The following is a 27,492-nucleotide window of genomic DNA, read 5'->3' as shown; positions in this document are numbered from 1 at the left end:
CAAATGTCCTGCCCCTTTTGGCCAGTCACTAATCTTCTGTATGTCTATCTGGGAATGAGTTCAGAGAAGCTAAAAGCCAATTAGAGTCCATAGATGGCTGAGAAAGCCAGATGGGAGGGCACAGCAAGCTAGAAAATGCTGTTACGCTGTCAGTTCTGATCAGATAGGATCTGAACCTCCAGAGAGAGACGGGTGGGGGGGGAGTCCTGCCTCAGGGTTGGCTTTCTTTATAGGCAGGCTAAACCAGTGAATGTGTGGAGACTGGGTTTTGTGTGTCCAGAGTGTTAGTTAGGACAGTAACTGTCTCATACATTATTTGAGAAAAAAAAAGCTAGCATAGTGAATGCTCTGAAAAGACTGTAGCTATCTCTGGGCACAATTTCTGAGGGAAACTGGCCAATGATTTTTAGTTTCTAGGATAGCTCACATTTGCAATGTGAGATTCCTGAAACTGGGGGAAGGCCAGTCTTGACCTCAGCAATGTTCCCAGCAAAAGTTGTGTGTTGTCTGCAAATAGTTCTAAGCCTCATTTATTGAACCTCCTTATTTTTCTTGTTCCTGCTAGTAAACAACAGTTATTTTTATTGTTTCACTGATGTCTTCTATGTCATAACTGCATTCAGAAGGCCATATGGGTTCAGTCTTGTAAGAAGAAGGTTGGGGGGTGGAGACCACTCTGATCAAACTACACAACAGGCTACTTTTGTTTAAATAGCATTTAAAACCCTCATCACACCTACCCCATAGGGTTAATGTGAGAATAAAATAAAGAACAGTAGAATAATGTAAACTATATTGGGTCTCCATTGGGGAGAAAGGTGGACTATAAATGAAGTAAATAACTCGGGTTTATCATCTTGAAAGACAAATGAAAGACAAGCCCCCCCAAGCTTATCTTTTTTCTGAGTTTTTCCAAGGATTTCTTGAGTCTTTCAAAGTTTCTTCCAGGAAAACTTAAAACAAGTGATGGGCAATCCTTCCATGGAACTTCTTCACCTTCCCAAGTAAGCTTAAGTCTTAAGAAAAGGAAGAAGATAAGTGGTTGTGGAAAGAACTCCTTATTTAAAGAAAGCGTAATCCTTAACTGCACATGGTACCCTTCAGCATAACACGAGTTATTGAGGAAGACTCAGCATGGGTTCTGTAAGGGAAGATCTTGCCTCACTAACTTGTTACAGTTCTTCGAGGGGGTGAACAAACGTGTGGACAAAGGAGACCCAATAGATGTTGTTTACCTTGACTTCCAGAAAGCTTTTGATAAAGTTCCTCATCAAAGGCTCCTTAGTAAGCTCGAGAGTCATGGAGTAAAAGAACAGGTCCTCTTGTGGATCAAAAACTGGCTAACTAATAAGAAGCAGAGAGTGAGTATAATGGGCAGTCTTCTAAGTGGAGGACGGTAAGCAATGGAGTGCCGCAGGGCTCAGTACTGGGTCCCATGCTCTTTAACTTGTTCATAAATGATTTGGAGTTGAGAGTAAGCAGTGAAGTGGCCAAGTTTGCAAATGACACTAAATTGTTCAGGGTGGTGAGAACCAGAAAGGATTGTGAGGAACTCCAAAGGGATCTGTTGAGGCTGGGTGAGTGGGCGTCAACGTGGCAGATGAGATTCAATGTGGCCAAGTGCTAAATAATGCACATTGGGGCCAAGAATCCCAGCTACAAATACAAGTTGATAGGGTTTGAACTGGCAGAGACTGACCAAGAGAGAGACCTTGGGGTCGTGGTAGATAACTCACTGAAAATGTCAAGACAGTGTGCGATTGCAATAAAAAAGGCCAACGCCATGCTGGGAATTATTAAGAAGGGAACTGAAAACAAATCTGCCAGTATCATAATGCCCCTGTATAAATCGATGGTGCGGTCTCATTTGGAATACTGTGTGCAATTCTGGTCACCGCACCTCAAAAAGGATATTATAGCATTGGAAAAAGTGCAGAAAAGGGCAACTAGAATGATTAAAGGGTTGGAACACTTTCCCTATGAAGAAAGGTTAAAATGCTTGGGGCTCTTTAGCTTGGAGAAACGTCGACTGCGGGGTGACATGATAGAGGTTTACAAGATAATGCATGGGATGGAGAAGGTAGAGAAAGAAGTACTTTTCTCCCTTTCTCACAATACAAGAACTCATGGGCATTCGATGAAATTGCTGAACAGTCGGGTTAGAACGGATAAAAGAAGGTACTTCTTCACCCAAAGGGTGATTAACATGTGGAATTCATTGCCACGGAAGGTGGTGGCGGCTACAAGCATAGCCAGCTTCAAGAGGGGGTTAGATAAAAATATGGAGCAGAGGTCCATCAGTGGCTATTAGCCACAGTGGCCACTGTGTGACACAGAGTGTTCGACTGGATGGGCCATTGGCCTGATCCAACATGACTTCTATTATGTTCTTAGTATACATTATTTTTAGATAAGAAAAAGGCCTGCCAGTAACTAGTCCTTCCAGCCACTATCCCATTCTTTCTCAAGGATAATTTGTTTTCTATGAGTACTGGGGAAGTGGCAGAAAGCATTGGCAAAGAGTGAAGAGTGAATCCCATTATAAGCCAAGCATGAATTCAAAGCCTTATTTTTAATAGGTTTTACTGTTTTATACATATTGTATTTATTTGTATTTTACCTGTATTTTGTTATTGTTTCGAATTCCCCTGTGGAATTCGAAAAAGTGGCAGCCATATTATCACTGTCCTATTGGACATGATGAATTACTAGGAATGCCATTTGGGTGGAGGCAGGTTCTACATCCCCATATATTTGGATTATTCCTTGAATCTGCTTGGCAAACATTTGTGATATCTTTGATTTTCTTTCTTTAAAAAAATTATTGCCCACCATTCCAAACTCAGGGGAACTATACTTATTAGCTTATTTAAAACATTTTGGTGCAGACTTTTCACCACATTCAAGGTTCCTAAGGTGGCAAACATTAAAATATTAGAGCCATTAAAACATTTAAAATACAAATACATAAAATATGTAAAACAACAGAATAAAATTGGAATACAAGCACATAAAAATACACAAAGAAGCAAAGAGGGTTAATACAAGTTAGCAAGAAAATGCCAAATGAAACAAAAAAAGTCTTCACCAGTAGCAGAAAAGAATGAGAGAGAGAGACAGATGAATCTTCCTGAGGACAGAGATCCAAAGTTCTGGCACCATAACCAAGAAGGTCCTTTCTCGGTTTGCCATCCGTCTAACCTCAAATGAGGGGGGGGGGGCACCTGAAGCAGGACCTCCAATAATGACCAAAGAGGCTGGTTAAGTTCATATGGGAATAGGTGGCTCTTCAACTATGTTGGTGTCAAGCTGTATAAGGCTTTAAACACCACAACCATTAATTGGGCCCAGAAGTAAAAGTGGGAGGCCAGTGTAAGATGGAAGAAGACTGGAGTGATATGACCCCTACGACCCACTCTGGTCAGTGTTCTGGCTGCAGCATTCTGTACCAACTGTAGCTCCTGGACAGTCTTCAAGATCAACCCTATGTATAGCATCTTGAAGTAATTTACAGCACATTGCAGTGTCTAATCTAGCTATAACAGGTGTCATGAGGTGACTACATGGAAAAAACTGATGGGCTAAGTGGTATATAGAAAGAGGTATTATGTGAATTCCAAGCCTGTGAAGGGCTTTAAAATAAGAACCAGAACCATGAACAGACCTGGATATTTATTGGCAGCTAATGCCGTTGCGACTGACAGGTTAGGTTCTGCCTTTCCCTAAGAGTGACCACTAGCAGCTGACAGAATGTTGGTGAGTAGACAGTTGCAAAACAGTTAGGAGAGCAATTGGGAGTTGGCAGCAGGAGAGCTGAGAGTAAAAAGAGCATGGCTGATTTAATGGAATTGGGAAGAAAGTTCCTTAAAGCTGGCTAAAAATAATCAATTTGTAACAAAAGAACCCAATTGATTGAACAGGGAAATCATTTGAAAGTTCAACTGGAAATGAAATGTAACATCTGCCTCACTTTCTTCAGTGTTATGTTCAAACCATTAAGAACAATTATTAACTCCTTGTTTGTTTAAATTTTGGGGCTATGTACCTCAAGCAAAGAAACATACACACACACACACAAGTTAATAACTCAATGTGTATATTTATTATTAGGAATAAGGCCTGTTGTGAGGGAAAATACAATGGGCTCTAGGAAGAGGCCCTGGGCGCTATCTTCCCACCCACTCAAGGTGGCCATTTTCTGTAGGGAAATTGATCTGACTTCAGCTTTCCATCTCCTCCCCCATCCCTGCAGCCTCTACCTAGGAAAAGGACAGTCTTTCTCCACAGTGGGGACCAAAGCAGCTTACATCATTATCCTATCCCCCTTTTGATCTGCACAACAACTCTGTGAAGTAGGTAAGACTGAAAGTCTGTGAATGGTCTGAAATCACAGTGTGGACCAAAGTAGGAGGGAAGCGACCTCAACAGGGTAGAATGACACAGAGTACAACCTGCAAAGTAGCCATTTTCTCCAGGGAAGCTGATCTCTGCCATCTGGAGAGCAGTTTTAATTCTGAGTGATCACCAGCCTTCATCTGGAAAGTGGCAACAATTGTTCCCCAGGAGGAACTGGCTGCTGCTGAACAGGCCTAGCGTAGCCAACCTCCAGGTGGAGCCTGAAGATCTCCTGGTATGACAACTGAACTCTACACAATGTATCTCTCTCAACCCCTGGAGAAAACAACTGCTTTGGAAGGCAGACTCTATGGCATTATATTCAGCTAAGGCCGCTTCCCTTACCAAACTCTGGCTTCTATAGACCCTACCACAAAATCTCTAGGCATTTCCCACCAACCTAGAACTGGCAGCCCTAGGCAGGACTGGGCCCAATGACTTCTCTCTCAAAGGCCAAAATAGGCACGGAAAGGGCCTCTTCCTCCTACCCTTTACTAAGAAAACCCAGCTTGGTTGCCTTTTTATTGAGAACAATGCTTGGTTGCCTAGCAACAGGGACTGGTAGTCAATGGGGGGAGGGGAATGGAGTCAGCCAATGCCACCCAAGTACACTTGACTGATGTTTGATGGGCCAATGGTTGATGCAAAGCACACCACAGTCAATGGGATATATATCCCATTGACTGTGGTGTGCATATATATATATGATAAGATATGAATAAATGGTGGCAGTGGGTGAATGGAACAGTGTTTGAGCCTCCAGCCTCAATAACTCTATATCAGCAAGGGCCCCATTAACCGTCAACTTCACAGGCCCTGCAAGACTGTCTTTTTCCCCAGCGTTTTCGCCGACTCATTGTACCTGGTTTTATTGGGGCCAGTAGCAGAAGGGAAAAGTCATTTGGATGTTTAATTGATGCTGTCTTAATAGCAATGATCTCTTAATTTTTTGCATGTTTATAGCAACCCTCTTGTAAAGTGGAGGTTCAAAAACCTTCAAAGTAATAATACAATCAATGTCAAGAAAAAAACAAACAAACAAACAGAAACTGGCAACAGTCCCCAGATATGAGTTATTCTGTGCCCTTGCTGAGATTAAATTCTATCACTGCTTAGTTCAGAGCTTGTATAGATGCTCATCGGAGAAATGTCCAACTTAAAACAGTCCTGCAAATCCAAAGGATCCTTTGTCTCACTGCCAAGCAAGCACCCATCGTCCATCTCACAAGCCACTACTGCCTATTATGTTTCAGCACTTCACTCTGACAAGTTGATGCTTCTTCCAGTTTGCAGAAGAGAAAAAAGCATGCTGCTCTAGAAAGAGACATCCTGTTTCTCAGGCAGTCCCACAACTATCCTTCCACCCTGGAGAAAATACTGAGCTGCTCTTCTGTGGGTTATCTCAGATATAAAAAGCCAAGGAGAGAGAGCTGGGGCAGCAATCAGTACTTGTTCCACAAGCTGGTGGGTACACAATGAACCCTACCGGGCTGCCTCTCACAGTAAATTATGTTAATTCCTGTATTGGTCTTTCTGGGTTTGTAAAAAGAACTGCAGAAAAGGCAGAAACAGACTTAAATCAATAACACACTAACTTCTGAAAGCATTTCACTTCTAAACACTCAGGTCCTTAACCCAATAAAAACTGCCAAATATAAATGTTAGAGCTTTGCAAAACTAGGATCTGTAGAAACAGGCTTCTCTGTGCAGTTTCCCAACTCACTCTCTCATACTACCAGTTTAGCCTTGTTTGTCCAGGGAGGATTACAAAATTGAAACACTAGGTTCTTCACAGCTTTGTTGATTTTGAAATTCATGGCATTACATTCTAGTATTCTCCACTCAAAATCCAAGCATATTTATTAACTTTGTAACCATTCACTACTACCACTGTATTCTGTATGGTCACATACCTGAATGGTAACAACTATAAGAACAGCCCATGTTATTTCTAGCTTGGTGCAAAATAGGACAGGGAGGGTGAGGTTGGTACCGATGGAGAATATATATTGAACTTTTCAAAAGTGCATTGTAAGTGTTAAACATTAAGGCCTATATAATTAGTGTCATTATCACAATCCTTTGAAGAAGTTTGTGACAGCAATTCAACAAATACTTTGTTTAATTTAAGAAGTGTTCAGCTACTAAAAGTAGTATGGTTTATGACCATAGGAAGGTATGTGTTTCATTTTTTTAGCAAACTTACAAACATTGGCACAGCTTAGTCACCAGGACGCTTGATAATCATCTGCAATACAAAACAGCAACAAGGAACACTATCTCAATTGTTACCTCTCTTCAGCAAAGACAGTGAACAAATGAAAAGACCATTCCCCACTACTTCTGGTGGGAAGCCTTTTAAATACTTACTCCATCATAGAAGGTGGAATAGTGCAGCAATCTTGAATTGCAGTCAGGGGTGATGTCAAATGAGCAGTATACGATGCTTCCACTACATGCTTGTTTCGATTTACCACATCCAAGTAACGATTAAATTTTTCCCGAATTTTCTTTGCTAGCTAGAAAATGTAAAGAAAATAAAATCAAAAATGCTTCTCAGCATTCATATTTTGAGTACTTACTGTGGAAGCCATACAACTATAGCAAAAAAGTAACAAATATTGATTGTAATATTATGCATGGCTGGCTTTAACAAAAATCTACAGGGTTCTGGGCAATATGAAGCAGTCTGGAAGACAACTTGAGTGACATTGGTGGAAGACTTCAGGTGAATCAGATTCAGCATGCCATAGAGCCTATTTCCAAGTCTATGAGGCAGCATTGATGGAAGCGAAGAAAACTTTCTTCTCTGCCACCACTGCTTCAGGACAGTTTCACACACCTCAATTGTTTAAAATGGTCTGTGACTTCATAACATGCAAGTCCAACCCTGCCAGTGATGAAAATTTGGCCCCCAGCTGTGATGTTTTTGCAAAGTTCTTTGACGACAAAGCAAAAAAAAAAAGTGTGATGGGAACTCTGTGCTCTAGACTCATGCCCATCATGGCTTTCAAAATCCAGGCTGGAAAATGTATTGGAGCCATTAGTGAAAATCATCAATTCCTCCCTCACTGAGGGAGCTCTCCCTAGGCCTTTGAAGAAATAGTAACTAGACCTTTGCTCAAAAAACCTGCACTGGCTAGGGATAAGGTAGCGTATTAGAAGCCAATCTTCAATTTGCCTTAGCATGTGGTGGTGCAGCAGCTCCAAGGCTTCCTGAATGACACATCTGCATTTGACTCATTTCAATCTGGTTTCAGGCCTGGGTTTGGTACTGAGACAGCTTTAGTTGCATGGGTGTACATCTTTGTTTAAAGTAGGACAGGGGACAATCTTCTCTGTTAATACTGTTAGACCTCACAGCAGCCTTTGACAGAGTTGATTACTCCATTCTTATCCACAGACCTGAATACCTAGATGATGTTAAGGGCACAGCCCTTTGATGGTTGCACTCTTTTCTGTCTGATCAGACATAGAGTCTGTACTGGAAGTGTAAAATCAACTGGGTGGAATTTAGCTTGTGGAGTACCACAGGGTTCTATTCTCTCACCCATGCTCTTTAGTGTGTATAAATACAGAACTGGTATGGAACTGGTGCTTTGAGGCTGAGGTCAGGTAGCTAGGGCAGGGTGGAGCTGAAGCCAGACAAGATAGAGGTAGTGCTGGTTGGGAAAGCTGATATTCTAAAGGGACTGAATCCACTTGTTCCTAGATGGAGTGACATTGGCTTTTTCACAGCAGGTTAAGAGCAGGGTCATGGACCCTGCACAGAGGTTTGAGAAGCAGGTTGACATGGAAGCTGAGAGCACCTCCTATCATAGGGATGTCAAATGTCCAGCCCATGGGCCAGAACCGGCTTGCTTAGGGCTTTAATCAGGCCCATGGGGCTCTTTTCTCCACATTCTTTCCTCACCCTTTGAAGCTCCAAGGCTGATGAAGTTCTTTGCTCTTTCTGCCTTATCTTTGCTAGCTGCAGCAGGAAGCAAAGTTGCAAGGAAAACATGTAATGGATTTTCCATTAAGGTCTCTGGGTCCAGACTGTCTGTGCTGCAATGTGTTTCAATGGAACGGTGATCAGTTTCACTTTTCAGCATTCCTACAGCCAGCTGAAGCTCACACTTCCTGAATTTGTGTCTTTGCAAATAAAAGATTGATGCTTTGAGTATTCTAACCTGGAAACCCACAGCCAAAGGGGGATATTAGACTGGAGAGCCATTGCCAATCTAAATAGACCAGGGGGAGGGGGGGAAAGCTTGCAATGCCCAGCCATTTCATATTTTCCTAGGCTCAAAGCATTTTATATTTTTAATTTCTGCTGTAATCTTTTGTGCTTTTTTATGTTTTATTTTAAAAACTGCAATGCCAAATCCCACTATTTCCCCAGCTTTCCATTTTAAACAAAATATTGCAAGAGTTTTAAGCATGTTTGTATTTTAAGTTAAAAATAATACCTTTAATTGTGTTTGTCTCCTTTATGAAGTTTATACCTCATTATACCTCACATTACATTTTATTACACACACAGCCCAGCCCCACAAATCCCATTTGTGTCAGATCTGGCTCTCCTATCAAATGAGTTCAACACCCCTGCATCTGATTCACCAGCTCTGTTGTTACTTAGACTCGGTCAGTCTGGTCACAGTGATCCATATTTCTGTAAACTCATGGCTGGATTACTGCAACATGGTCTACACGGGGCTGTCCACAAAAACAATCCAGAAGCTAAAACTGGTCCAGAATGTGGCAGCCTAATTTCAGTGGCTAGCAGCTGGACCATATATTGCCCATTTTGAAAGAGCTGCAATTGAATTCCAAGTTCAATTCAAGGTGCTGGTTATGAACTTTAACTGATGGACCATTTCCTTCCACATGTCACTATACACCATCTAAAGTAATCAGTTGGCTATTCCACCTTTTAGGGTGGCCAATCTGGATTGACCACAGCCCAGGCTATTTCCATTATAGCTCACCAAAAGCATTTAGGGTCCCTTTAAATCTTTTGGCCATTGTTGGAGTATAAACAATTTTATTGGTAACATATGGTAGCAAATCTATATCAATATCTTAACTTTAAAAAAAAAAGAAAATTAATCTGCCCCATATCTTACTTTTTCCCCACCCCTCCCCCCATTGTTTGACCCCAGCCAGTGTTATTTACTTAAACACTGGCGGGGGTCATTGTTGAGGGTAGAGCTTCCCCCGACAGCTAGCTGGCCATTGGTGGGGAAGGAGTCTACAAAAGCAGGGGAATCCCTGCCAGGACTAGGGGGTTGGTAATCCAAGCTGGGTCTGGCCTCAGTGAGTTCTCCCTCTAAGGCCAAAACAGCCCTTGAAAAGACCCTGCTACCTTGCCTTTTACTGACAGTAATTATGGTTTGAAGGCAGGCAATACTGTTGTAGTTGTGTAGCGAAGGCCACTGAGAACATTAATTTTTAAAGCTACAGATGCTGGTTCTTATCATTTTAGAGTGTTTTAATCTTCCAATCCCCCCCCCCCCCCCGTGAACCTGGGGCATTTTTCATGTTTGTAGAAAGCTCTGTCTTGCCTGTTCACACACCCCGTCTCTGGATTTAAGTATCCACAGATTTGGCTCTAAACACCTCCAACAGATTGTGCCTCTTCTTTGAGCTACTGTATATTCTTTTAAACTTCCTACTGATATCAGTAAGATACCTGTAAGACAAAAACAACCTCTCAAATCCTAGCAAATTATCTAACAAGGGCAAACCAAACAATCATGGTGAAGTGCTACCCAGCTTTTTTATCTCTGCTTTCTGAATGGAACCCAAACCCAAACTCCCTAAAATGCAAAATTTTCCAATGAAAATCACCTACTGAACCAGTCCAGTGAATCCAGTTTTATTCAGTATATTTTGTATTTGTAGCTCTATTATTTTAGCCTTACTAGAAAATTCCCTACAGCCTGTAGCTCAAATAAAGAAACAGAATAATCTTTCAGCAATTTACAGCTCACAGCAAAATGTTCACTGTCACATTTTAATGCATTCTGCCTTCAGAGACAAAGTTCTTTAATTAGTAATGTCTAACTGGCTCCTTTCAACGCCCTCCAATTGCCAATAACATACACATACAAAATTCTACCTTTCAATGGAATAATCTGACAACACAACTCAATTTGTGTACTGAAATATGTAATTGGTCTGTTTATTAGTCTATAGGACTGACAAATGTCCTTCCTAACTATTAATAACAGGTCATTTCATCATGATTTATTTCATTATGCGAATGTGAATAATGAAGCCGACACTGATAAGAACAGTGACTTTGGCTCCATTGTTTCCATCAAATACTACAGCTCTATTACAGTCCTCCAAAGAACATAGTTTTACATGGAATGTTGTTCAAATGAAAATGCTTACAGAACTATAGTGAACTGGTATTGCAGAATGATTTATTACTAACATAGAGGCCTTCTAATGGTCCAAACTAAGTTATGAATCTAACACCATTAAACTGCTGTCAGTTGTTATGTAATACAGACATAAATTCCCTGTTCCTCCAGTTCCAAACCAATATTTTCATTGAATTATAGTCATTATTGATTTATTTAAAACATTCGTACTGAGCCTTTCTCCCAAAACTAAAGTTAGCTCACACAGGCAACAATAGGTTGTGATAACAATTTTAAAAAGAAATAAAACAATATACATGGACAAAAACACAGCCAAGCCTTCTCAACAGTTATTTCACCTTTCATTAAAGCTCTCTAAGAGCTTTAATATTCCTACATGCCTTCTGAACAGCAGACAGAAAAGGTGTCCTCCTTACGCATTCTGACATGCAATTCCAAAGTACTAACTTCACCAGTACAAAGAATGCTCTAGTTCAAGCATTCACCAAAAAAACAATGAAGCAAGGTACTGTAAAGAGGAAGACACCTAAGTTCAGGGAGTATAATATATTGGGAGACAGGGTCTGACAGGTAACAGGGACCCAGGACTTTAAATGAGATCCAGATGCAAGCCGGTATTCAGTGTAGTTACTGAAACACCAGTTACATGTTTAAACAGCTGGTTCAAATAAGGGACTTGCTGTCACATTTTTATTTTTTTATTACAAAATTTTATCCTGCCTTTTCTTATGGCTCAAGGTGGCTTACAAGTCATAACATCACAATTTAAAGTCAACTAAATATAACCAAAAAAACCCCCTGGCATTCCTAAGAGATACCTGGTCTTGTAATGTCTTCTAAAAATTCTATAGTATCCTACCCTTACCTTCTTCAGGAACCTGTTCCATAAAGTGAGAGCTACAATGGAAAAAGAATGGCCTCTGGTTGATGCCATAATACTGAAAATATCCAGCCAGAAATGCAGTCAGTTCAATGAATGCCTAAATTTATCTGTACTAAAGTCACACTTTGTTAAATTTATATCAACAGCCAAAGCTGGTTTAAACCCTCAAAAGTACTCGCAAGCACATAAACATTTTTCGTTTCACTTGAAAACAATATACATAAGCAGCCGGCGGCAGCAACTACCTCGCTGAGATGCGCATGCAGGAGCATAAAAGATAAACTGTTACTTGGATGCAGTAACATAAACCAACAGTATTTTGCAACAGAAAGTTCAAATTAACATCTTTCCAGCAATGATTCAGTCTCAGAAATGAACTCTATGCATCATGAAGCTGTGAATCATAACAATGCTTGTCCTGGTGTACTTCGTGTTTCCGTGTCCCCATCGTCAAGGTTGAATCGGGAGGGAGGGGGTGTGTGGCGACTGAGCTTCTGGTTGGTTGCATCCCTCCTACACTCCTGCTATCCCTAAGGAAGATTATCTACTATTCCCAGATAACACAGCCAAGTATGGAAAAAACATCAAGTTAAGTATGGGAAGGACCAGAGCAAAAAAGGTACTAAAAACCCTCCCTATAGACCTCCTAGAAACAATAAAACTGACTTAGAAGAATCTGATCATTCTGACTTGGAGACTTCTCTGTTAGAGGAAATGGCGGTGAGAAGGAGTAACCCTCCCCAAAGCGAACAGACTGAGATACTGCATGCCCTAACAGAGATAAAAAATGAAATTAAGAATTATATAAGGTCTCTTAGGGAAGAGGTTGGAGAATTAACAAGGGAACTTGGACTTCTCAAACAGTCAGTTGAACAAATTAATAAGAAATTGGGTGAACTCACTGCAGCATTGAAAACAACTGATAAGAAAGCTGAGGCTGCATATCAGACGGCAAAAAAGACCGCAGAGGATTTGAAAGACTTTAACGATTTTGAGTCTTGGGCCAAAAACAAGATCATACTTCAGGAGTTAGAACTGAGAGAAAGAAAGGCCAAGCTTTGTGGAATATCTGTAAATTTTGGGAAGATGGAAAACCTTACTACAGCTTTAAATAGATGGCTGAGTCAGATTCTTCTCACAGAAGGAGAAGCAGTCTCCCCAAGAGATTGTTACTTCTGCCTTCCGATTAAACATTTCCAAAAAGACTCCTGACAACGTTTCCCTGGACACTGTTGTTGAATTTAAACAACTGCAGATGAAGAATAAACTTTTTAAAATTGCCAGGGAAAAACAGGGACTGTGCCTTGAACACAAAATAGATTTTTTTATTTCTGAATATCCCAGCTGAAGTCATTAACGCAAGGAAGAGACTGAGAGACACAACAAAGATTCTACATGATACAGGAATTCAGTATAGATGGTTACCGCTAGGCCACCTAGTGGTCAAAATGGAAAATCAAACTTTTACTGCATATAATGAGGCATCTGGCAAGGAACTAATTGACAGTGTAATGAAACAAAAGTCTGGAAGAGTTTGAACCGAGAAATTATGTTTTCTTGAGGAGGAGAGTAATTAATAGGAGTATATGTATATAGTTAGTAGATATGACGAATGGGAATGGAAAATAGAATTGAATTGTTAAAGTCAATGGATTAGCAAGGAGATGGTGGGTGTCCCCCCTCAGACTTCCAACTGTAGAGATTTTCTGTAGCACCCAGTTCTGGAGGTATCCCTGTCCAGCTTTCTTTTGCAGGTATGAGAGAAGATAGCTAAAATTTTAAAAATTAAGTGTGATAAGATGGAAGTTCATGAAGAAGTAAAGAAGTGTTGGAAACAAAAGAAAGAATATAATTATGACTGAAATAAGAATTAGGAAAAGTGGTATGGGGATCGGGTGAAATCGGGTAAAGAAAGGAAATAAGATAAAGAGGCAGAAGTTTATTTGTTATTAGTATTCAGTTTAATTTGTAGAAGACAACAAGCAAAAAACGAAAAGTATTTATATGACGTATAAATCTGTTGATATATGTACACTTAATAAAATATTAATTAAAAAAATAATAAAGTTGAACCTTTCCATCTAGTGAAAACTCAGCAGCTAATCAGGAGATTGTTGACAGGCTTTGAAGTTCCAAAAAGAAAGCCTTCAGTTCAATGGCTGAGGCTCCTCCTTTGGGGAGGAAGGAGAACTTGCTTTGCCAGGCTCTCTCAATCACACAGCAGAGCTACTTTATCTGTTTTCTGTCTTCAACTTTTCCTCCTTCCCTCATGTCCTGTCCGTCCTGGCTCAGGACTCGGCCGGGTGGTCCCCCCCCCCACAGCCGACGGGCCCACCAACCCCCTGGCCCAGGAGACAGCTGCTTACCCTGGGCCCTTGCAACCCCCCACCACTGGCAGCTGCTTGGTGCTCGATGAGCCTACCAAGAAACCCCTACTCACCCCGCCGCATAAGGTTGCAGCGCCGCTGGCCCAGGAAGCCACTGGGAGGCCGGCCGCTGGCTGGGCAAGGCCTATGGCCTGATGGGAATGTTGCATTGGCCCTCCGACAGCTCAGGAGAAGGGAACAGCAGCCCAACCAGCCCAGGAGAAGGAAAGCTGAGAGGAAGGAGAGGGGCTGCTCCCTGAGATGCCCCAGCCGCCCATGACAGCAGGAGAGCCTGCAGCTGGGGAACGCCCTGGGAACGCCCCTCCTGGGTGGCAGAACTTAAGAAGGGGGTGGGGCACAAGGGAGGCGGTTCTGGTGGGTGGAGGGAACAGCCAGCCAGGAATAAAAGGAGGACACTGAAGGTGGTCAAGGAGGAAGTGAGGCTGGCGTTGGTAAGAAGGGCTACAAACAGAGAGAGAGAGAGAGACGTACGAGTGCCCATAAGCACCCAGCTGGGAGGGGGAGCCTACGGGTGATGAAACCCAGCCCCCTCCATTTCTGAGATCTCTGGCCTGAGCGAGGGTCATCCAGGGCTACGGCAGAGGCAGGACGCACCAGGGGGCCCAAGGGGGACCGCGGCACCTCAGGAAAGCCCCTGTATGGGCTTGCAGAGCATACCTCACTTTCCCGTAATCCCCTCTTCACACTATGTCCACTTTCTCTCTTCCCGCCAGCCTCAAATCCTCAGCTTTCTCAGTTTCCTTCTTTCCTTCCCATACACCAAAAATACTACCTTTTATTCCCCCCATCTTCAGCAATTATTTATGTCTGAAGTATGTCTCTTATACTCTGCTTCCTTCACAATGGGGAAGTAAACTAGTTTATGTTATTTTTCTTCCCTCCATTTTATTCTCCCAACAACCCTATGATGCAAATTAGGCTGAGAGTGCATGATTGACCCAAGGCCAGCTAGTGAGCTTCCACAATAGAGTAGGGAATCAAACATGGGACTCTTAAAATATAGTCTGAAAGGCTAACCAATACATCACACTAGCTTCTGTGGGATGCCTCAGTTGGATCAGGCCAACGGCCCATGTTGGATCAGGCCAACAGCCCATCCAGTCCAACATTCTGTGTCACACAGTGGCAAAAATTTTTATATATACACACACACTGTGGCTAATAGCCACTGATGGACCTGTGCTCCATATTTTTATCTAAACCCCTCTTGAAGGTGGCTTGTGGCCGCCACCACCTCCTGTGGCAGTGAATTCCACATGTTAATCACCCTTTGGGTGAAGAAGTACTTCCTTTTATCCGTTATAACCTGTCTGCGCAGCAATTTCATCGAATGCCCACGAGTTCTTGTATTGTGGGAAAGGGAGAAAAGTACTTCTTTCTCTATTTTCTCCATCCCATACATTATCTTGTAAACCTGTATCATGTCACCCCGCAGTCGACGTTTCTCCAAGCTAAAGAGTCCCAAGCGTTTCAACCTTTCTTCATAGGAAAAGTGCTCCAGCCCTTTAATCATTCTAGTTGCCCTTTTCTGGACTTTCTCCAATGCTATAATATCCTTTTTGAGGTGCAGCGACCAGAACTGCACACAGTACTCCAAATGAGACCGCACCATCTATTTATACAGGGGCATTATGATACTGGCTGATTTGTTTTCAATTCCCTTCCTAATAATTCCCAGCATGGCGTTGGCCTTTTTTATTGCAAACGCACACTGTCTTGACATTTTCAGTGAGTTATCTACCACGACCCCAAGATCTCTATTCAATAGCAGCAAGCAGCCAGGCCTGGGAAAGTCATACAAGTTGCATGGTAACAAGTAGCCTTGTAGCTGCTGGTGAGCCTGGCGCCAATGAATCCTCCATTGAAGGCTGAAAATCACTGGAAAGGGCTCTGACCCCTCCCCCCCAATTTTACTGACAGGAACCAAGGCTTAAAAACTAGCAATACTGTTGTGATTGCCTGCCTACCAATGATTACTGAGGGCATTAGTTTCTTAAAGCTACAGGCATTGCTTCTGTCATTTGGATGGAGTTTTACTCTCTCCAATATATATTTTAGATTTTTCTACAAACCTGCAGTTTTTCTTGGATTTGTAGAAGAATCTATCTTGTTTATCCATGGTTCCAATCTCCCAGTTTAAGTATCCACAGATGGTGCCCTATTGGGAACTAGATATATTGATGATACATTTAAATTTTAATATCAGGAAAGTGGCACTCAGATGATAAAATATTAAGTAGTCCAAACCATGAGATCAATTTTGATATCTTTGTATAGACAGCCAGAATGCATGCCATTTCATTACTATGCATGAGGAAAAACACCTGTTTGTATATTATGTACACCCATGTGTAAAAGCACTCAAAATGCTACTATTCCTATTGACAATATATTATCATAACATCAGTGAATCTCTCAATAACCTCAGTGACAGCTCACTCATTTACATACAACCCCAGAGATTTAAAAGCTTCCTTTATTGCTAAACTCTTTTTGATGCTCCCCCATTGCAGGAAGTCAGGGAAGTAATACATTAAATCTGCTTTATTAATGCCAGTTATGAAATTTTAATGTGATAAAACTATAAAAATATGCATCAATCAAGAAGACACATGTATTTGATATAACAAACTTAGACTGGAGTTAAATTGTATTCTTCAAGAAAGAAAGTTTTGCTAGTATGATGGAATATTTGGATAATATTCTATTACTTTTAAGTTTTGAGAGAATTGCAAGGAATATGAGACTGTAATATAAAAACATAACCTTTCATTACAGTATTCCATAACACACTAAAAAGAAACATATCCTCCAAGACACAATCTCTGTTTCAACAACAGTTTGATACCGCTACCAGTTTTATCTCTATAATTAACACCACGGTGTTTGCTCCATCTGCAGCGAATATATCCTCTTTAGAAACTATTTTGTATATTCCGTTGCCAGGCTGTATCTGATATCCTCTCTTAACTCATAGCTGGATTTAGGAGGTGTCCTCTTCCCCTATCTGATGACAAGCTGAATTACAAACAGGAGATCTATGGGAATGCCTGCTATCCATCAGCTGTTTCTTTTCATATTATACAATGCTAACACCTTCCACAGAACTATAGTTAAGTCCACCAGGGTAGATTGTTTATATAGCTGTAACACTTCCTGACCCTTTGCTCAAGCAGACTTCTGCAAGTTGCTGCATGCAAAATTACTAAAAACTGTTTTGGTAACATGTATCAAAGAGGGTGTTCCTCTCAGTTATCTCTGCCACCATATCCTAGGAAACCTTCGACAAACAGGTGACCATGATTTTTAGGAGGCTTTCTCCCCCCCCCCCCCCACACACACAAAACAAGGTTGCCTATTTAACTGGCCAGCCATCTGTTTATATAAAATGACATGTTATTGGTTTTAAGCTGTATTGTTTTATGGAGTGAAATGTTACTGGTTTTAATGTTTAAATGTTAATTATTTAATTGCTTTATATTTAAAATTGTTAAATTTATGTTGACTAGTTGTTGGAAGCCGCCCTGAGCCACTTGTGGGAAGGGCGGGATACAAATCCCAAATAAATAAATAAATAAATAAAATAAACATGCTCCTACAAAATAACTTCTCTGTAGCTTAAATCAACTTCAGGCCATCAGAAACTATTAAAAACAGATCAACCCACCAAGTCCAGAGCTCCCATGAAGCATTCTAAGGCAAAGTTAATATCTTTCCACTGTTGATGGAGAAAAAGAAATCCAACATGGAGGAAAATATCAAAGCCAAGAGAAACAAAGATAAAAATCATCTTTTTATTCTTGGCCATAAGATTTCCAAAACCTATTTTGTATGTCGCTCTCCTGTTTGTCTGCTATTATGAACTCAACCCAATTTGATCCGGCATCAGCGTTTGAGAGCGAAACTGGCAATAATTAGGAGAGGATGCAATTCAAGAGATACTATCATGTAAAACAGACAATCATTTTATAAAATTGTTTCAAGACAGCCATTGTACATTCTACCACATACCATATTTCACTACATTAATCTGCAATCAGCAATTTGGCACCATGTTTCTCTTTCCAAATTTACCCAGATTATGGGTATTATATCGAAGGGATCATTGCTTGGATTCTTCATAACTTTTACCATGACCTAGTCAGAATAATCCATGCCACGGTCACCTCCAGATTGGATTACTGTAACTCACTCTATGCTGGCTTGTTCTTGAGACTGATCTGGAAACTCCAACTGGTCCAGAATGTGACAGTGCAGGTCCTAACTGGGACACCACAGGCTGTACATATTCAACCTATGGTACAATGGCTCCCAGTGAAGTACTGGGTCAGGTTCAGGGTTTGGTACTGATCTTTAAGGCCTTGAGTGGTCTGGGACCCACCTATATTTGGGACTGCCTTCTCTGGTATGTCCCATGAAGAGCTTTACACTCTGCTGGAAATAATCTACTAGTGATCCCTAGCCCTAGTCCTAAAGACATCCAGCTGTCCTACCTGGTGGAACTCTCTGCCAAATAACATCTGGGTCCTGCAGGACTTTATGCAGCAATGGGTACCATCCTATCTGACACTCCTCCCATCACCCCCTTGCTTTCTCCCATTTAGAATCACAGAAGTTAGAAGGAACCTCCAGGGTCATCTAGTTCAGCCCCCTGCACAATGCTGGAAATTCAAATACCTCCCCCTAAGTCAACAGAAGTAGCATTGCTGTCAAATGGCCATCTGGCCTCTGTTTAAAAACCTCCAAAGAAGGAGAGCTCACCACCTCCCAAGGAAGCTTGTTCCATAGAAGAACCACTATGTCAGGAAGTTCTTCCTAATGTTTAGCAGAAAATTCTTTTGATTTAATTTCAACCCATTGGTTCTGGTCTGATCTTCCGGGGCAACAGAATACAACTCTGCACCATTCCCTATACAACACCCCTTCAAGTACTTGAAGATGGTGATCATATCACCTCTCAGTCATCTCCTCTCCAAATTAAACATACCCTGCTCCTTCAACCTTTCCTCATAGGACTTGGTTTTCAGACCACCCACCATCTTTGTTGCCCTCCTCTGGACACCTTCCAGCTTGTCTATATCCTTCTTAAATTGCGCTGCCCCAAACTGAACACAACATTCCAGGTGAGCGCTAACCAGAGCAGAGTAAAGTGATACCATCACTTCATGTGATCTGGTCACTATCCTTCTGTTGATACAGCCCAAAATTGCATTTACCTTTTTAGCTACTGCATCACACCGCTGACTCATATTCAGTGAATGGTCCTCTAAGACCCCTAGATCCTTTTTGCACATGCTACTGCTGAGACAAGTCTCCCCCATTCTATAATGATGCACTGGATTTTTCCTACCTCATTGTAGAACTTTACATATTAAAATTCATTGTACTTGTTTTACCCCAGTTTTCAAGCCTGTCAAGATCATCCTGCCTTCTACCATATTTGCCACCCCCCTCGATTTAGTATCATCTGCAAATTTAATAAGCATCTGCAAATTTAATAAGATTGTGAGACAGTAATACACATTGTATTTGCTTTGGTTTTATTTGATGTTCTTTTAATTTTTAACATACCTGTTGCTTGTTGGCTTTATGCTGTATATTTTGATATATTTTTGTTAACTGCCCCTAAGCCCTGTGAACTCACAGGACAGTATATAAACTGAAATTTTAAATAAATATATAGAAAATTTATTTTCACTGTGTATAATCTGCATAGAGTCAACAACACTGTCCCCTTTTATGTAAACTGAAAATATTTTGGTATTATCTGCCTTAACTTTGAACCAAATATTACCTCTTCTGCCACAGATGTCTGATCCAGCAATTGTAGTGACATTCTGTTAGTAGGGGAACTATTTTCATATCTGGGGGAAACAGATATACTGCTCTTTTACAGCTCCTTGAATATGCTCTTTTCCTGAACAAGTCTGTGTTTTCTTTAATGGTTCTCTGTTGGTTATTATATTGTTGAAAGCTCTGGCCACCAACACAGCTTTGGCTAAATGCAAAGACAGTGCTATGAATGTTTAAAAAGTCACCCCAGCAGTGGTGAGAGTGACGTTACACTAAAAGCCATGGGGATCAGTAAAGTCACCCAAGAACAGTATGTAGAACAGGATCACCAACTTTTTTGAGCCTGAGAGCTTTTGGAGTTATGAGAAAGGATAGCGGGCGGCACCGCAAAACGGATACATGTAGAGGGAAAAGCAAGATTTGAGTCCAGTAGCACGTTAAAGACCAACAAGATTTCCAGGTTGTAAGCTTGGTCTTCTACTGCAGGCCAACATGGCTCACCATATTAAATTATCTTCATGTGGGAGGAAAGGTCAGTCATATTTACCATTGGAACCAGCTATCAAAAAATGGCTACCACTGAGGGAAGGATCAACTTTTGCTTTACTGATTAATTTCAGTTTCTAGAAAAAGAGGTGGATTTGCTCTCCATGCAGCCATGAAGAGAAATAGTCAAGACTAGGAATGTAAGCCTGTATCTATTGCTAAACTGAGTAAACATAGCTGTGATGCATCTGCCCAAGATGAGCTCAGCACTTTGCTAATCAGTTAGATGGTAATTACTAAAAGCTGCCATAAAAAAGGACTGTGAGAATGAGCAATTCTTAGAAAAGAATACTCTCAGAAAAATAGTGCCCATGGCAGCAAGTGGGTGACTGCATTTCTGGGCAGCAGAATTCAGCATACAATTCCTTCAACAAATATGCAGCTTACAGGCATAGGAAATAAGTTACTGTGAGGTCCAATATGAGACTGTAAGGACCCAGAGTGCCCCTGCTCCCATTCTCAGGCACTGAAACCACAGCTGCCTGAGACCTTAGAAGCCTTACAGAGTTCTGGACCTTTGTTTGAGGCTTTTCAGCCTCTGGGTTCATTTCTGAGGATATATGCAGATATCTAGCAATTCCTGACACAGTAAAGTTAAAAAAAATTAAGTTTATTGTTCAAATTATAAAGAGTGTGTGCTAAGCAGGAATTACTTTTTAAGCAGGCAAATGTAACGCAAGAAAAATTAATAACACCACCAATCTATTTCTGACTAAAAATTGACTAAGAGATTAAAAGCTTTCTAACTTGCTTTCATGGTGCAGCTACATGACATAATGCTTTCACTTACAGGCTTAAGAAAGTCCATCCAGGATAAACAGTCCATGTCATTCTGACATGAAAACATGGAAGCCCCTTCTTTGGCCAGCCATAAGCCCCACTGGCCAGTCAGGACACAAATGAGATGGTACAGACCAACTGCAGAAATGAACACTTGAAAGCGTTCCAGAATTTCCAAAAACTCAAATGGCCATCTCACTCCTACCTGTGTGACAGCACTTCCCACCAGTTCTGTCACATGTCTCAAAAGGAGGGGTGTCCCTCCTTTTCTTTGTTCTCCTTAGCTGCCAAGGGAACTCAAGAATATAACAGTAGTCATAGAGAGCTTATGCAGGGCAAGTAAGGAGACTGTATGTCTGCCTACACAGAAGATCACTCAGTGAACAACAGTTACACGTAGGTAGGTGCAATCTTGTTTCCATCTTTGAGTCTTCTGTGCAGTCCCACATTGGGGTAATAGCTCACATACTGAGAAGTCAGCTGTGATGGCTCTCAGTGGAAACTACCCTCTTTCAATAAAGAGAACAAGAGCCAAATTCCTTCCAAGTCACATGACTGAACCAGTCGGAAACACTGTGGTGGGGGAAGGACAAGTAAACATCCTTGAGCTATCAAAAGTCCTAGAAAGCTAAAACTTTCATCTTCTGTTGCACTCAAAGATAAGATAAGCCATTATGAAAGTTCAGAAAGTTTTGGGGGCTTCATATATCAGATCTCAGCAATACTTAAAACTGTTAGTTGCCCCATTTTGTTGTTGCTGTTCAGTCGCACAGTCTGACTCTTTGTGACCCCATGGACAAAGTCACGCCAGGCCCTCCTGTTTTCCACGATCCTCCGAAGTCTGTTCAAATTTGTGTTAGTTACATCAGTAACGCTGTCCATCTATCTCATCTTTTGCTGTTCCCTTCTTCTTTTGCCTTCTGTCTTTCCCAGCATCAGGGGCTTCTCCAGTGAGTGCTCCCTTCTCATTTGGTGACCAAAGTACTTGAGCTTCAGCTTCAGCATCTGATCTTCCTGGGAACAGTCAGGGTTGATTTTCTTTAGGACTGACTGATTTGATCTTCTTGCAGTCCAAGGGACTCTCAAGAGTCTTCTCTAGCACCACAGCTCAAAAGCATCTATTCTTCGGTGCTCGGTCTACCTTATGGTCCAACCCTCACAGTCATATATTACGACTGAGAATACCATAGCTTTGACTACTTTTTATTTTTTGTTTTAAACAATTTATTGATAACATATGGTAACAATATCTGTTTATGTAATTACTATCCCTAACCCATATGATATTTTCTAATCCCCCCTCCCTCCGTTACTAGACTCCCGCCGAAGTTATATACTTGAGTTCACTTATAAAGGTACCCTTAACCAATCAAAGTTCAATTTCTCCTTTTTCTTATACTCATTATTAAAAAATTGTCCAATGTCCTTTTAGATTCCACTCTTTTTCTATATATCCTCTAAATTTCTTCCACTCCCTTTTAAACATTTCCAAATCATAGTCTCTTAAATTTCTTGTTGGTTTATCCATCTCACTCCACAATAAAACTTTAATGATCCAGTCCCATTTCTCTGGTATTTTTTCTTGCTTCCATAATTGTGCATACAATGTCCTAGCAGCTGAAAGCAAGTACCAGATTAGAGTTCTATCTTCTTTTGGAAATTTTTCCATTTGTAGTCCCAGCAGAAAAGTCTCTGCAACTTTCTTAAAATCATATCCCAAAATTTTAGATATTTCTTGTTGTATCATCTGCCAAAACTTTTTCACTTTTCCACAAGTCCACCACATATGATAAAAAGAACCTTCATGTTTCTTACATTTCCAGCATCTATCAGATATCTTTTTACTCATCTTTGCCAGTTTTTTTGGAGTCATATACCACCTATACATCATCTTGAAACAGTTCTCTTTAATAGTCTGACATGCTGATATTCTCATAGAGTTCTTCCAAAGATATTCCCATGTATCCATCTGTATTTCCTTATTGACATTAATTGCCCAATTGTGCTGTTAGCCGCCCTGAGCCTGCTTCGGCGGGGAGGGCGGGATATAAATAAAATGATGATGATGATGATTATGATGATGATGATGATGATGATTAATCATTTAAGATTTTACTATTTCTTCTTCTGTAGGCCATTTCAACAGTAATTTATATATTTTCGATATTAATTTTTCATTATCTCCAAACAGAACCTTTTCCAATTCCGTTTGCTCGCATCTAATTCCTTCAGATTTAATATCATTCTCCATCAAACTTTTTATTTGTTGCATTTGAAACCAGTCAAACTTGTTGTTTAACTCTTCGGCAGATTTTAATCAACTTTATCACCTTGGATCTTTAGCAGTTGATTATATGGCAACCCTCTCTCTTCATCAGATTCAACTGTTATTTTTATTACTTCTGCTGGCACTATCCATAACGGCTTTCTTTCATCACCATGTTTCTTATATTTTATCCATGAATTTAGTAAGTTGTTTCTAATATAATGGTGTCTCTTCTTTTTATTATACTGCTTAGGTTAGCCATAGCTGCCCTCCCAAGAAGCAAACATCTTTTAATTTCATGGCTACAGTCACCATCTGCAGTGATCTTGGATCCCAGGAATGTGAAGTTTGTCACGACTTCCATATCTTCCCCTTCTATTTGCCAAGGTGCAATGGGGCCGGATGCCATGATCTCAGTTTTTTTTATGTTGAGTTTCAAGCCTACTTTCGTGCTCTCTTTTATCCTCAGCAAGAGGTTCTTTAGGTCCTCTTCACTTTCTGTCATTAGAGTGGTGTCATCTGCATATCTGAAGTTGTTGATGTTTTTCTCAGCAATCTTAATTCTGGCTTGTGCTTCATCCAGGCCGGCATTCCACATGATGTACTCTGCATATAAATTAAATAAACTGGGTGACAATATGCATCCTTGTCGAACTCCTTTTCCTATTCTAAACCAATCAGTTGTTCCATATCCCACTCTGACAGTTGCTTCTTGACCCTTATACAGGTTTCTCAGGAGACATGTGAGGTGGTCTGGTACTCCCATTTCAAACTTGCCACAGTTTGTTGTGATCCACACAATCAAAGGATTTAGCATAGTCAATGAAGCAGAAATAGACATATTTCTGGTACTCCCTTGCTTTCTCCATAATCCAGTGAATGTTGGCAGTTTGATCTCTAGTTCCTCTACCTCTCTGAAACCCAGCTTGAACTTCTGGTAGTTTCCGATCCACATACTGCTGAAGCCTAGCATGTAGAATCTTTAACATGACCTTGCTGGCATGTGAAATTAGTGCAATGGTGTGATAGTTTGAACATTACTTGGCATTACCCTTCTTTGGGATTGGAATATAAACTGATCTTTTCCAATCCTGTGGCCACTGTTCCTGACATAATGTGTGCATCACTTTAACAGCACTGTCTTTTAGGACTTTGAATAGCTCAACTGGGATACTGTCATCTCTGCTCGCTTTGTTTTTAGTAATGCTTTCTAACGCCCATTTGACTTCACACTCCAGGATGTCTGGCTCAAGATCAGCGATTTCACCATCATGGTTGACAAGGACATTGAGATCCTTCTTGTATAATTCTACTGTGTATTCTTGCCATCTCTTCCTAATCTCTTCTGCTTCTGTTAGGTCCCTACCGTTTTTGTCCTTTATCATGGCCAGTTTTGCACAAAACGTTCCCTTGATTTCTCCAATTTTCTTGAAGAGATTTCTTGTCCTTCCCATTCTATTATTTTCCTCTATTGCTTTGCATTGTTCCTTCAGGAAAGCCTCCTCATTACTTTGCATTTATCTCACCTTGCTGTTCTCTGAAAATCTGCATTCAGTTGGGTGAATCTTTCCTTTTCACCTTTGCCTTCTGCTTTCCTTCTTTCCTCAGCTATTTATAAAGCCTCATCAGGCAGCCACTTTGCTTTTTTGCATTTCTTTTTCTTTGGGATGGTGCTGATTGCTGCCTTCTGTACAATGTCACAAACCTCCGTCCATTGTTCTTCAGGCACTCTATCAACTCCAGTTCCTCACCTCCACTGTATATTCATAAGGGATGTGATCAAGGTCAAACCTGAATGGCCTAATGGCTTCTCCAGTTTTCTTCAGTTTAAGCCTGAATTTTGCAATTAGTAGCTCATGATCTGAGCTGCAGTCAACTCCAGGTCTTGTTTTTGCTGAGTGTAAGGAGGTTCTCCATCTTTGACTGCACAGTATATAATCGATCTGATTTCGATGTTGCCCATCAGGTAATGTCCATATGTAGAGTCGCCTTTTAGGTTGTTGGAAGAGGGTGTTTGCTATGACCATCTTGTTCTCTTAACAAAACTCTATTAGCCTTTGCCCGGCTTCGTTTTCTTCTCCAAGACCAAACTTGTCAGTTGTTCTGGTTACTTTTTGACTTCCTACATTGGCATTCTAGTACCCTATGATGAAGAAGACATCTTTTTTTGGTGTTAGTTCTAGAAAGTGTTGTAGATCTTCATAGAATTGGTCCACTTTAGCCTCTTCTGCATCAGTGGTTGGGGCATAGACTTGGATTACTGTGATATTGAATGGTTTGCCTTGGATACGGACCGAGATCATTCTGTCATTTTTGAGATTGTATTCCATTACTGCCTTCCTCACTCTCTTGTTAACTATAAAGGGCACACCATTTCTTCTGCAGGACTCTTGCCCACAATAATAGATGTAGTGATCCTCTGAGTTAAATTCGTCTATTCCCATCCATTTTAGTTCACTGTTTCCCAAGATGTCGATGTTCAGTCTTGCCATCTCTTTTTTGACTACATCCAGCCTACCTTGATTCATAGATCTTACATTCCACGTTCCAATGAAGTACTGTTCTTTGCAGCATCATACTTTCCTTTCATCATCAGATACATCCACACCTGAGCATCCTTTTGGCTTTGGCCCAGCCACCTCACTCTTTCTGTGGTTACTTGTACTTGCCCTCCGCTCTTCCCTAGTAACATATTGGGCACCTGGAGAGCCAGTTTGGTGTAGTGGTTAAGTGTGCGGACTCTTATCTGGGAGAACCGGGTTTGATTCCCCACTCCTCCACTTGCACCTGCTGGAATGGCCTTGGGTCAGCCATAGCTCTGGCAGAGGTTGTCCTTGAAAGGGCAGCTGCTGGGAGAGCCCTCTCCAGCCCCACCCACCTCACAGGGTGTCTGTTGTGGGGGAGGAAGGTAAAGGAGATTGTAAGCCGCTCTGAGACTCTTCGGAGTGGAGGGCGGGATATAAATCCAATATCTTCTATCTTCTTCTTCTTCACCTTCCAACCTGAGGGGCTCATCTTCCAGCGCCATATCTTTTAGCCTTTTGTTACTGTCCATGGGATAGCAAAATAAGGCTACTCGGTGAGCCTAACACTGCACAAAAACTTAGCCCTGTTGAGGCATCCAACCAGCTCATATCATTCTTCTAACCAATGTACATCCACAGTTCTCTAAAACACTATTGGTTATAGAGAAAGAATGGAAACCAACCTGAAATAATTCAAGCTGGAAGAGAATAAATTGGAAAGATCTTAATAAACTTCAGGGCATTTAAAGAAGATAATTCATTACTGTTACTGCACCTGTTTGTTTTTAAAAGTAGAATTCGTTTCTATTACGTTTAAATCTTCCTCACACCAAATTAAAGCAAATCTAAGCAAAACGCACCACAATTATTTGTAATAATTTGTTTTATCTATGTAAAACATTTTTATGTTGCCTTTCCACCTGACCACACAACAAGACAAACTGGCATCCTGAGACTATCAAATCCTGTTGCTGCTAATATAATCCACAAAATGCTTAGCAAAATGACTGCAGCAAACTGCAGAGCAGTACACTTCCTCCAGTCAGTCAGAATTCAATAAGCCTCTGACCACCCAAAAGAGTTCTGTGGATCTACACTAGGGGTGTCAAATGCCCAGCCCATGGACCTGATTCGGCTCCCAGAGGGCTTCTGTTCGGGCCATAAGGAACTGTCTATGGTCCGCTTCCTTCTCCTTCTCTCCTGCTTCCGTCATTTTGTTTGTTTATTTTTCTCCATGGGATTGAGACAGCTGAGCAAAGCAGCCTCTTTGCTTTTTCCCTCTTCCCCAAGGGAGGGAGAGGGAGGAGGAGTCTCAGCCAATGGAGGAACAATATCAAAGACTGTTGAATACTGAGAGAGTATAAGCAACCACAAGCACAGCTAAAGCTCTCTCAGTCAAAGGTGGAGCTATTCCGAGCTCTCTCAATCACATAGCAGAGCTATAGAGCCAAGCTCCTTGAGGAAGAGAGAGATGCTACTTTGCTCAGCTGCCTGAATCCTTCAGGAGAAATACAAAAAGCACCTTTAACACCAATACAGTTTT

General features: G+C 41.1%; 1 protein-coding gene across 2 annotated transcripts in view; it reads right to left on the bottom strand.

Moving 5' to 3' along the window:
- Positions 1–27,492, bottom strand: part of CACHD1 (cache domain containing 1) — a 247,645-nt gene that overhangs the window by 108,334 nt on the left and 111,819 nt on the right. For both annotated transcript variants that reach the window (XM_060231944.1, XM_060231945.1), the window contains exon 3: positions 6,766–6,914. In XM_060231944.1, the coding sequence (XP_060087927.1) occupies positions 6,766–6,914 (149 nt within the window). The remainder of the gene's footprint in view (positions 1–6,765; positions 6,915–27,492) is intronic.

The sequence above is a fragment of the Heteronotia binoei genome, chromosome 2, assembly GCF_032191835.1.
Source record: "Heteronotia binoei isolate CCM8104 ecotype False Entrance Well chromosome 2, APGP_CSIRO_Hbin_v1, whole genome shotgun sequence".
NCBI lineage: Eukaryota > Metazoa > Chordata > Lepidosauria > Squamata > Gekkonidae > Heteronotia > Heteronotia binoei.
Note: the sequence above shows the minus strand (reverse complement) of the source record. Positions and strands in the feature narration are given on the sequence as shown.